Here is a 12,596-nt window from a genome sequence, read left to right on the forward strand (position 1 = left end):
ATTTGATAGAGATGTTCGAAATCATGAGGGGGCTGAACAGAGTAGATAGAAAGAAATTGTTCTCACTCGTAAAAGGGGATAGAAAATGAGAAGGCACAGATAAAAAGTGATTTGCAAAAGAAGCAAATGGGATGTGAGGGGAAAAAAGCTTCTGCATTGCCAGGAAATGTGGTGGAGGCAAATTCAATCGAGGCATTCATGACGGCATTAGATGATTATGTGAATAGAAACAATCTGTAAGGGTACTGGGAAAAGGCAGGAAAATGGCACTAAGTTATAATGCTCATTTGGAGACCTGGTGCAGTTGGGATGGGCCAAATGGCCTCCTTCTGCATTAACAAATCAACTGCAATCAGTGACCAGATAAGAAACATTTAAAAAAGAACTGAATGTCCAAGTGAGATTGTCAAACTGAGTTCCACAGATAACTCTGAGACAACGACAACTCAACTTACCAGAATAATTATAGAACAGGGTTCTTCATTTTCGTTACAGGTCCCACAAAACCTTCATTGGTCAGACCAGCCAACCACCCGGGGAGGTAACCACAATGTCTGCAATGGAAGAGGTAAAAAGAATGAGCAGTAGACCAAGAAGCCTCTACTCCCAGCTCCAACAACACTGACAATAGAGCAATACAGCATGGAAACAGGCCTTTCGGCCCAACCGGTCCACGCCAACCATGGCACCCTCCCACCGGCATCAACAGAACCTACTACTACTCCAACAGAACTGTGAATGAGATTTGGAAGGGTTATAAGACCTCCAAACCTCCTGATCCTTAAATTCAAGGACTCGGAATAGGGGAAATTGGGTAGTGATAATGTAGTAATAATGATAATGTAGTTAGATCAATGTTAATGTATTGGAATAACAGCTTAAGACATGAAGTAAACTAGTATAACTCTAAATACATTATAAAGATTTGGGGAGGTGTGGTATAAAGATCTGACACATATAGGGTTAATGCGGAACTGAGTATAGTACCACCACCTCCCCCCGCTCCCCACACACGCACATACACACACACACACACAAACACAGTGATTAAGAAGGAACATGATACAGACCCAGGGGTCAGTGTGGCGTTGAGCAGAGATGTGTGTAGACCTAAGCACAGAGAAAGCGCCTAGCTTGTACCCTTTACATGTGTAAACAGTTATCAGAGTTAATAAAGACTTACAGTCAACCTACAGAAGACTACAAAGACTTATTTAAGACATGCTATTCTCTAACCAACATCCCACAACAGATCACAATGTGCTTTCTGTGGTTGAATGACTTATCATTACAGTCCAAGTTTACACATAAACAATCTCAGCATTATTCACTGTTGAGATGTACAGGCATGATAGTAAAACAGTAGAGAAAGAACTTGCACTTATATAGTGACCCAGAACTTGCCAATCAAGTGTAATCAATGATGTAATATAGGAAACGCAACAAACAATTTACACACAGCAAAGTCCCATAAGCATCAAGAGCATCTGAATTTTTTTAGTGATGTTGGTTGAGGGATAAATATTAAAGTAAAATGTACTTATTAGCCACAAGTCGGCTTATATTCACACTGCAATGAAGTTACTGTGAAAATCCCCTAGTGCCTCCCAGCAGGGCCTAAGACAACTCCCCCACTTGAATGGTGATTTGGGATCCTTTATGTCTACCTGAGAAGGCATGTAATGCCTCAGCTGAAAGGCATCATCTCTAACTGTGTACCACTCCTTCAGTACTGAACTGAAAAGCTGGCATTATTAGCTCAGATCTCTGGAATGGAGCTTGAACTCACAATCTTCTGACTCCAACATTAGAGTTCTGCCAGTGAAACAAGGTTCACTACTCGTGAATCATTTTAGACTATGTCCCCTTGTCCTAGGTTCCCAATCTGTAAAAATAGTTTTCTTTATCTATCCTATTTGTCTTCTTTAACATTTCAAAAACTTTAATCAAATCACCCTTAACCCTCTAAATCTAGGGAATACAACCCTTGTTTATACAATCTCTCCTCATAATTTAAGTCTTGGAGTCGAGGTATCATTTTGGTAAACGTGCTCCTCTCACGGACAGTGTATCCTTCCAAAGGTGTGGCACTCAGAATTGCTACCATACATATGCCAGGTATGATCTAATATGTAATCTTTATGTATTTGAAGCATGACTTCCATCCTCTATATTCTTGTCCTCTAGACATGAGGGCCACCATTCCCTTAGTCTTTTTGATTATTTTCTGCACCAGTTTATGGCATTTTAATGATCTGTGTACCTGGACCCTCAAGTATTTTTGGATCTCCACTGCTTTTACTTTTCCCCTTGTTTTATTCTTTATCTCACATTTGCCTACAGTTTTGCCCCATTCACTTAATCACTTTGTAATTTTATGTCTCCATCTACCGTGCCTACTGTCCTGTTTATCTTTGTGTCATCGGCAAATTTGAATATATCCAATTATTTATGAAAAGGATCATCCAACATTTATGGTCTAACTATTCTTCATTGCCATTTCAGTTGAAGATGAGCAGCAAAGGCAGTGGTGTGAAGGTCTTTGTGAGAGTCAGGACAACAACTAATTTTGCAACGGATAAGATTGAGTTATTACCTGACAATCAGGTAAGAAAGGGCATTACAGAAGAGCATTATGTGCATTTTGTTTTAATTGAGAAATCATATTGAAGAGTCAAGGCCTACAGCATAATATCAAACAACCCCAGATGGAAGGTACACATTAGGTCACTAAACCACAGCCCACCCTTCACTCGTCAAATAGAAATATAGGAACAAGAGTAGGCCATTCAGGCCACCGAGCCTGTTCCACCATTTAATGAGATCATGGCTGATCTGTGGCCTAACTCCTTTGGCGCATATCCCTCTACACCTTTACTTAACAAAGATTTATCTCAGATTAAAAGAAAGCGACTGATCTAGCATCAACTGCCATTTGTGGAAGTGAGTTCCAAACCTCTACTGCCCTTTGTATGTCGTGGTGCATCCCAACATCTCTCCTGAACGGCCTGACCCTGATTTTTAGTCTATGCCCCCTTGTTCTAGAATCTCCAACTAGCTTTATCATTATCTACCCTGTCTTTTCCTGTTAGTATCTTAAAGACTTTAATCAGATCACCCTTTAACCTTCTAAATTTTGGAGAAAACAGAACTAATTTGTGTAATTTCTCCTCATAATTAAACCCCTGAAGTCCAAGTATTATTCTCATAAATCTACGCTGCACTCCCTCCAAGGACGAGCTAAAATGATTTGTCAAAGAAAATCTAGATACATTTGCAATTTGAGGAGAATTACCTACTGTGGCATGAGCAGATGTAATAGCCTGTATTAAATCAATAGCCTGTTGCTTCATTGTTCATGGGTCACTACGTCTCCTTTTTGCTTACTAAACACTTGGTTAGGGATCTAACTGGCCTCACTTTTTGAAGAATTAATGAAGTATAGACATCTAGGTACTGATTAACTGTTCTTTATATTGCCTATTCACATTCTCTCTTGCTTTAAATCTTCAGGGGTACAATTTGTCTTTTGATAACAAATTGAAGTTTTTTTTCAGGAACACAGGAATTGCAGGACTAAAGGTTCACAGATTCCATAGATCCCCTACAGTGCAGAAGGAGGCCATTCGGCTCATCGAGTTTGCACCGACTCTCTGAAAGAGCATCTGACCCAGACCCTATCCCCATAAGCCCACACATTTACAATGGCGAATCCACCTAACCTACACAGCTTTATGACACTAAGGGACAATTTAGCATGGCCAATTCACCTTACCTGCACATCTTTGGACTGTGGGAGGAAACTGGAGCACCCAGAGGAAACCCATGCAGACACGAGGAGGCAGTCACCCAAGGTTGGAATCGAACCTGAATCCCTGGCACTGTGAAGCAGTAGTGCTAATCACCGTGCCATTCTATCTAGTTTACCTAAATTCATTCTGGTAATCTCATGCTACAATAATGCGATTCTTGACTATTATTTGCTCAATCTCTTATCAAGTAGTCTACCGTAGACCCAGACATGAACTGAGAAATACTCCTGATAGTGACAAGCTTTGGGAACCATGGGTGTGAAATTTCCTTGTATAGCAGGCTCTAGAGGACTAGCCTCACTTTGGATGATTTGTGCTGCAGGCTACTTCCTGCAATGTTCAATACGGTATTCTGTGAAGAGAAGGATGCACTCAGGCCTCCCCAGCTTGTGCCAAAAAGGCCTTCAGTTGTGCTGTCCTAATATCACGCAACTCAATTAACTGATGTGATGCCAACTTATCGCTCTGCAAACAGCAAGTGTCTGCTGCAAGTTGGGCCCTGCACTCATGTTATTTAAAGAGACACGTGCCCAGTTAAGGTGATTTTTAAGATTTGCTTCTATTGCAAAATTTCTGAAGTACGCTGGAGTAATTTTAGAGATGTTGTGCTGAGCCCTTGGATTTGCCAGGTGTTGCTAAATCCTCTCATTGAGCGGGCAGAGGAGTCGGTGACCTTTTCACACAAAGACTGCAACAGTGGCAGTGCTTCTGGGGTTTATAGCAAGGCAGGGAAAGGGCAATGCATGTCGAGAGGGCAATCTCTGCACCAGTCCCTTTGCCCACCTGGAGCCAGACTCTATCATACTCTCATGTGATAGGTGGCTGCCTGGAAAGCCAGCCAACACACGTAGAATCTCGGCGTGGATGCCATCAATATTGTCCCATATGTCGCCCTATTGAGGTTTTCATGTGTCCTCTTCAACCTTGCCTACTGGTGAGCTGGCATCCTTTACAAAAGCAAAACACTGCAGATACTGGATCTGAAATAAGAATTAAATAATCGTCCTTCATCCTTGGCCTGGCTGCAGCCTACCAGTACCCACATAACTCACTACCTGCTGATCTGAACTCAGTACTAACCTCCAAGGTATGTGCAGTGCCAGTACTTAAACTGGTGACTGTAAGTGTCAGAGCAAATGATGGAGCACTTTCGTCAGTGCTGTTCTGTTGCTCTATCTCTCTCTTCCTCATTGGGCTGTTGTGATTGGACAGGTGGTTGTCCTTGGGTGTCTGAAAGAAACTGAGAAAAGGAAGATTGGAATGAGGGAAGTTGAGTAGGATGGGAAGCAAGAGATCACATCTTCAGCAGTCTGCTTACTGTGCCAGATACAAAGATGAGGATGAGCTGTGAGTTGAAAAGGGAAATAAGGTTGGAGTATAATCCAAAAATGTGCAGGATAGGTGAATTAGCCATGCTAAGTCGCCCCTTAGTGTTGGCAGATTAGCGGGGTAAATGCATGGGGATACGGGGATCGGGTCTGGGTTGGATTGTTATTGGTGCAGGCTCAAAGAACAAAGAACAAAGAACAATACAGCACAGGAACAGGACCTTCGGCCCTCCAAGCCCGTGCCGCTCCCTCGTCCAAACTAGACCATTCTTTTGTATCCCTCCATTCCCACTCCGTTCATATGGCTATCTAGATAAGTCTTAATGGGCCAAGTCTCGATGGGCCAAATGGCCTCTTTCTGTACTGTAAGAATTCTATGATCTTATGATTCTATATAACTATCATCCACAATGTTCTCAGAGATGCTGGTTGCCACAAGTTTCATAGCATCCAGCATGATGCAGACAACTATCTCTTCTATATGTCGCAGAAGACACATGTGGCCTCCGCTGGTCCTGCAGCACAGTGGCACAGTGGTTAGCACTGTGCCTCACAGTGCCAGGGAACTAGGTTCAATTCCAGCCTCACCTCACTGTCTGTGTGGAGTTTGCACATTTTCCCTGTGTCTGCATGTGTTTCCTCCGGGTGCTCTGGTTTTCTCCCATAGTCCAAATATGTACAGGTTACGTGGGTTGGCCATCCTGAATTGCCCCTTAGTGTCCCAAATTGTATAGGTTAGGTGGATTAGGGGTTATGGGGATCAGGTGGGGATATGTGTGGGCCTGGGTAAGATGCTGACTGGTGCAGACTCAATGGGCCGAATGGCCTCCTTCTGCACTGTAGGGATTCTATGATTTCTTCTATTTTATGCTATCTTGTTCTGCAAGAGACGTGGCAGAATGTCAGTGACTCTGATGCACTGTGTTGGTTGATGTGAGGGGTGGGTGGTTAGTGTGAGGTTGGCAGCATTGTAAGGTACAATGAGCAGCCCAGTAACTCAGTCCCTAGCACTCAGCACTTACACTGAACATCCAGATACTCAAATGTTAGAAAATCACAGCAGGTCTGACAGCATCCGTGGAGAGAGAACAGAGCTAATGTTTTGAGTCTGGATGACCTTTCATCAAAGTCCTACTCCGGCCCCCTCCCACAACTCTTTACTTGTACATTGATGACTGTTTTGGTGCCGCTTCATGCTCTTGTTTGGACCTGGAAAAATGTATCAATTTCGCTTCCAATTTCCATCCCTCTATCACCTTCACGTGGTCCATTTCTGATACTTCTCTTCCCTTCCTTTACCCTCTCTATCTCCATTTCTGATGATACGCTGTCCACTAGTATCCATTGCAAGCCCACCTACTCTCACAGCTACTTTGACTACAGCTCTTCGCATTCTATGTCCCATAAGGCCATAGGGGAGTCTAAAACTAGAGGGCATAGGTTTAAGGTGAGAGGGGAGAGATACAAAAGTGTCCAGAGGGGCAATTCTTTGACACAGAGGATGGTGAGTGTCTGGAACAAGCTGCCAGAGGTAGCAGTGGAGGTGGGTACAATTTTGTCTTTTAACAAGCATTTAGATAGTTACATGGGTACGATGGGTATAGAGGGATATGGGCCAAATGCGGGCAATTGGGATTAGCTTAGAGGTTTAAAAGAAAAAGCGGCGGCATAGACAAGTTGGGCTGAAGGGCCTGTTTCCATGCTGTAAACCTCTATGACTCTAAGGACTCCATCCCATTCTCTCAGTTTCTCCACCTCCGACGCATCTGTTCCACTGATGCCACTTTCCAAAATGGCATTGCTGATATGTCTTCCTGCTTCCTTAATCCTGGTTTCCCACTCACTATGATTGACAGGGCACTCAACCATGTCTGACCCATCTCCCACGCCACTGCTTTCACCCCTTTCCCTCCCTCCCAAAACCAGGATAGGGTTCCCCTCACTTTTCACCCCACCAGCCTCCTCATTCAAAAGATCATCCTCTGCCATTTCTACCAACTCCCTATCAGTATTCCGCAGGGACTGTTACCTCCGGGATACTGTGGCCCACTCCTCCATCACACCCAATATCTTACCCACTTTCCATGGCACCTTCCCATGCAATCGCAGAAGTTGCAGCATCAGCCTCTTTACCTCCTCCCTCGTCACTATCTAAGGGCCTAAACACTCTTTTCAGGTGAAGCAGCACTTCACATGCACCCCCTTTAATCTGGTCTATTGCATTCACTGCTCCAATGCGGTCTACTCTACATCTGAGAGACCAAACGCAGACTGGGTGACTGCTTTGCAGAACACCTTCGGTCTGTCCATAAGCATGACTCAGACCTTCCTGTCGCTTGCCATGTTAACACATCATCTTGCTCTTGTGTCCACATGTTCGTCCTTTGCCTGAAGTAATGTTCCAGTGAAGCCCAATGCAAAGTGGAGGAACAACACCTGATCTTCCAATTAAACACTTTACAGCCTTCCAGACTTAACACTGAATTCAACAACTTCAGACCATGAACTTGCTCCTCCACCTTCATCCCATTTCATCCATTTACTTTATATCTAGTTTATTTTCATTTCTTCCATTGTTTCATTTTTTAAATCTTGCTTTCCATCTTTGCTCCCTTACCACTGTTTCCCCTCCCCCACCCCACTAGAGCCATCTGTTACCTGCCTCAGGTCATCCTTCGACACACTGCTCACCATTGTTCTGCCAATTACACGTTCTGATCTCTTAATATGCCGCTATCAGCACCATTCCTAGCCATAATCTCCACCATTTACATGTCCCTTGTTATTTTGTCCATGACACCTTTGTCAATCTCTCCCATCTCCACTGACTGCTGCCTCTCCATCCAGCTCCTACAGCTCCCCCCTCACCACAACAGGATTAATCTCATCCTATTTTCTATTGTCTTCAGCTCTGACAAAGGTTCATGCAGACTCGAAACGTTAACTCTATGTTCTCTCTATAGATGCTGTCGGACCTGCTGAGATGTTCCAACATTTTCTATTTTTGTTGCATGTCATCATGGAGTAGGCAGAGGATTTTGACAGATTTCTGAGGGAAGCCATTTTGAGGAGGATACTCCATAAGCCTTTGTGGTTGACAGAAGTTTTGAGGTCAAAAAAGGACATGTACAGTGGTTGGTGCTGATCTTTGCATTTTCTTGAAATTGCTGTGCAGTTAAGATCATGTCTGTGGTACCTCTTGATCGGTGAAACTCTGAAAGGAGACAGTTGAAGAGGATCCTTGCAATGATGTTACCTGTGGCAGATAGCAGGGAGACCCTTCTGTTGTTACTGTAATCAGACTTCTTGAGCGTAGCCACAATCACAGCGTCCCTGATATCCCACAACATGCACTCCTTTTTCCAGTTGAAGTAGATGAGGTTGTACAATTGAGCCAGGAGTGTAACTCAGCCATGTTCCTGAATTTCAGCAGGGATTCCATCTGCTCCAGAGGCATTGTTATTTTTCAGCTGCCAAATAGCTTTCTAAAGTTTGCTCTGGATCAGGGTGCCAGTGAAACTGAGCTGGATGGGGGATTGAGGAACGGAGTTGTTCTGCTGCTTCACAGCGCCAGGGAACCGGGTTCAATTCCGGCCTCGGGTGACTGTGTGAAGTTTGCACATTCTCTCCGTGTCTGCGTGGGTTTCCTCCGGCTGCTCCGGTTTCCTCCCACAGTTCAAAGATGTGGGAGTTAGGTGGATTGGCCATGCTAAATTGCCGTTTAGTGTCAGGGGGACGAGTTAGGGTAAATCCATGGGGTTCTGGGGATAGGGCCTGGGTGAGATTGTGCTCAGTGCAGACACGATGGGCCGAATGGCCTCTGCACTGTAGGATTCTATAATTCTATGAAAATGTTCTCTGCAGTGAGCAGTGACTGCATCCCTGCCCTTGATGTGCTCTCCATATTTGGCTCTCAATGGGGTGGGTCCTTGATTATTTTGGCCATAGATCATGTTGACAGCACTGAAGGAACAGTGCATGTCACTGGCGTCCATGTGTTGTTGGATTTCCTGTGCTCTTTCTACTCACCATTTATTCTTTATGTAAAGATGAATGTATGTAAAAACTTTCCTTGGTGTAAAGGCTTGTTCAATGTGCAAGGCCTGTGAGTGCAGCTATGTGCAGTGGCATAATATTAGATCTAAAAACTGAAATTCTGGTGTCAAATCTGAAATAAAATCAGGAAATGCTGGAAAAACTCAGCAAGTCTAGCAGCATCTGTGGAAAGAGCAAGAGTTAACATTTCAAGTCTGTAAGACTCTTCAAACCTGAACCAACTACTTTCTGCCCCAGAGGCGACAGTACTATTAAATGAGTCAATCAAAGCTATCTCATGCTTCAGTCTGCCACTACAATTTGAGAGATGGTTGGGCACCCTTCATTAGAGCCAATGTAAGACAAACTGCTTCTTTGTTTTGCTGCTCACAATGGGGTCTGCTCTACATTGAGAAGACCAAATGCAAATTGGGTGACCACTTTACAGAACATTTCCATTCAGTGGAACCCTGAACTTCTGGTCACCTGTCATTTTAATTTTCACACTAACCTCTTTCCATGGCCTCCAGTGGTGTTTCAATGAAGCCCAATGGAAGCTCGGGGAACAACACCGCATTCTTTCAGTGAGAAACTTTATAGTCTAGAGTCAACACTGAGCTCTACAATTTCAGACGATAGCCTCTGCCCCAATTATGTTCGTTTTTCTTTGCAGGTTTTGATTTTAAATAATTTTTCTCTTGTTTTTGCTTTTGGACGACAACTGTTCATCATTCTACCCTTCATATCTACATCTTTTGTTTTCTTTAATGGCCCATCACCAAACCTTTCACCTTGCACCAACAACTCCTTTTGTTATTTAATTTTTTATGTATTTCATTCTATCACAGACCTTCGCTGTGTTCTTTATTCCCACATTTCTCCTTTCACTAGCTTAAAACCTAATTTTTCCCAGTTCTGATGAAAGGCCATCGACCTGAAAGATTAACTTTGTTTCTCTCTCCACAGATGCTGTCTGACCGGCTGAGTAATTCTAGAAATTTTTAAGATTTCAGCTACTTTGTTAATATTAGTAGTATAAACTATAGCTTGAATATATTTCTCAAATTTAATCAAATGATTTCAGCTCATTTTTAATCTAATTGCAGACGATACATATTCACACCAGACCAGACCACCATAAGGATGTGGTCAATAATCAACAGTGCAACTGGGCATTCAAAGTAGATGGGATTCTCTACAATGTTCCGCAGGATGTCGTGTACAATACCATCGCAAGGAGTGCGGTCTCTAGCACAATAAATGGTTTCAGCAGTACGTAGCTTAAATTCTCTGGTTGACAGCAAATTGAGAAATCTCAGCTAAGGGCTAAGTGAGGATAATACTTGTATTCCTGTTCTCAGAAAGAATGGAGCGTGCTGTTGATGACATTGAAAGTGTGAACTATTTCTACGGTGAACATTGAAGTAAAATTGCAGTTAATGCAGATTTTTAAAATTTGTTCATAGGATATTGGCATCGCTGGCAAGGCCTGCATTTTTAACATATCACTAATTATCCTTGAGAAGGTGCTGGTGTGTGCTGCCTTCCTGAACCACTGCAGTCTGGTGAAGGTGCTCCCACATCGCAGTTAGGTAGGGAATTATATATTTCTAAGTTAGGATGCTGCGCATCATGGGAGGCAACTTGCAGGTAAGTGGTGTGTTCCCGTATGTCTGCTGTGGTAAATGACACAAGTTTGGGTGTTCTGTTGAAGATTGTTGAGTTACTGACATATATGGGTACAAAATGTTGCATTTTGCATTGGTGGTAGAGCAAGTGAATGTTTAAGTGGTGGATTGGGTGCCAAGCAAGCTAGCTGCTTTGTCTTGGAACTGTACACTTCCAGGCAAATACAGAGTATTCCATCATTTTCCAGATTGTGCCTTGAACATGGTGAAAAGGTGTTAAGCAGTCAGAAGGGGAGCTAATCACCACAGGATTCCCAGCCTCTGACTTGCTCTTTTAGCCTGAGGACTTTTGTGATTCATCAACTTGCTCATCTGGTCAACTGTGACTTCAGCCTCCCACCCTCTCTTCTCCCCCAACCAGGTTGCTGCTGAGGAATTTAGCAAAGGGCATTGAAAGTTGAGAGAAGATGGTCAGACACTATTTCTCATTGCAGATGATCATCACTTGGTACATGTGTGGCATAACTGTTACATGTCCTTTATCAGTTCAAGCCTGAACGTTGTCCAGGTCTTGCTGCACACAGCCACGGACAGCTTCATTATCTGAGGAGTCATGAACGGAACTAACACTGTGATATCGTTAGCAAATATTCAAACGTCTGACCTTATGATGGAAGGAAGGTCATTGATAAAATAGCTGAAAGTAGTTAGGCCAAGGACCCTGTCCTGAGGAACTTTTGCAATGATTTTCTGGAGCTGGGCTGATTGACCTTCGACAACCACAACCATCTTCCTTTATATTAAATATGGCTCCAATTAGTGGAGAGGTCCTCTCCCCCTGTCCCCACCCAATTCCCTATGACTTCAACTCTACTTGGGTTCCATAATGCCATCCAGGGTCAAGTGCTATCTTAATGTCAAGGGAAATCACTCTCACCTCACGGCTAAGTCCATGTTTTAACTAATGATATAATGAAGTCTGGAATGGAGTACTGCTGGCAGGACCCAAACTAGCCATCAATGAGTGAGTATTTGATGAGCAGGTGCCACCTGTTAGCACTGTCAATGACACTTTGCATTACTTTGTTGATGGTTGAGTGTAGACTGATGGGGCTGCAATTGGCCAGATTGAATTTGTCCTTTTTTTGTGGATAGGGCATACTTGTGGGATGAGTGGGGAGTGTGTTTTCTTTATTCAATTGCTGACAGCCTGCTTGCATCTTTCCAGCATTTTCCAGAATTTTCCATTTATTTTTGTTTGTATTGAGAATGTTCCATGTTCAAGCCCTAGCGTTCATAAATGGTTACAGAACAGAAAGAGGCCAATCAGTCCATCATGTCTGTGCTGGCTCTGTACAAAAACACCTCCTGCAGTCTTTTTCTCTTCAGCTGCTTATCCAGTTCCCTTTTGAAAGCCACAATTGAAGCTGCCTCCACCACACTCAGCTCAAAATGGAATACTCTTTAATTCCTCAATGTTCACTTCCCTCATCTTGATGACCAGACTAAATAAAAACAGCTCCCTGCCTTGTCCAAAAAGAAATCTGGGGACCAGGGACAGGAAAACAAATACCATGTATAAATAACAGACTCTTCTTCGTATTTTCTGTAGGTACTATAATGTGTTATGGACAAACGGGAGCTGGAAAAACCTACACAATAACTGGAGCCACAGAGAAGTATGACTACCGTGGTATCATTCCCAGGGCAATCCAGCAGGTACTGATTTGCAGTGATCGAACTGCAATCACTGGTTCTTTGAGATTTATTTTCCTGTTCACCCTGAGCTTCCA

General features: G+C 43.3%; 1 protein-coding gene across 1 annotated transcript in view; it reads left to right on the top strand.

Annotated features, from left to right (window-relative positions):
• Window positions 1-2,511: 2,511 nt before the first annotated feature.
• Window positions 2,512-12,596, top strand: part of kif9 (kinesin family member 9) — a 95,838-nt gene continuing 85,753 nt past the window's right edge. Inside the window, exons 1-3 of the mRNA XM_078215902.1 lie at window positions 2,512-2,607; window positions 10,282-10,447; window positions 12,416-12,522. Of these exons, the coding sequence (XP_078072028.1) occupies window positions 2,512-2,607; window positions 10,282-10,447; window positions 12,416-12,522 (369 nt within the window). The remainder of the gene's footprint in view (window positions 2,608-10,281; window positions 10,448-12,415; window positions 12,523-12,596) is intronic.

The sequence above is a fragment of the Mustelus asterias genome, chromosome 7 (assembly GCF_964213995.1).
Source record: "Mustelus asterias chromosome 7, sMusAst1.hap1.1, whole genome shotgun sequence".
Taxonomy (NCBI): Eukaryota; Metazoa; Chordata; class Chondrichthyes; order Carcharhiniformes; family Triakidae; genus Mustelus; species Mustelus asterias.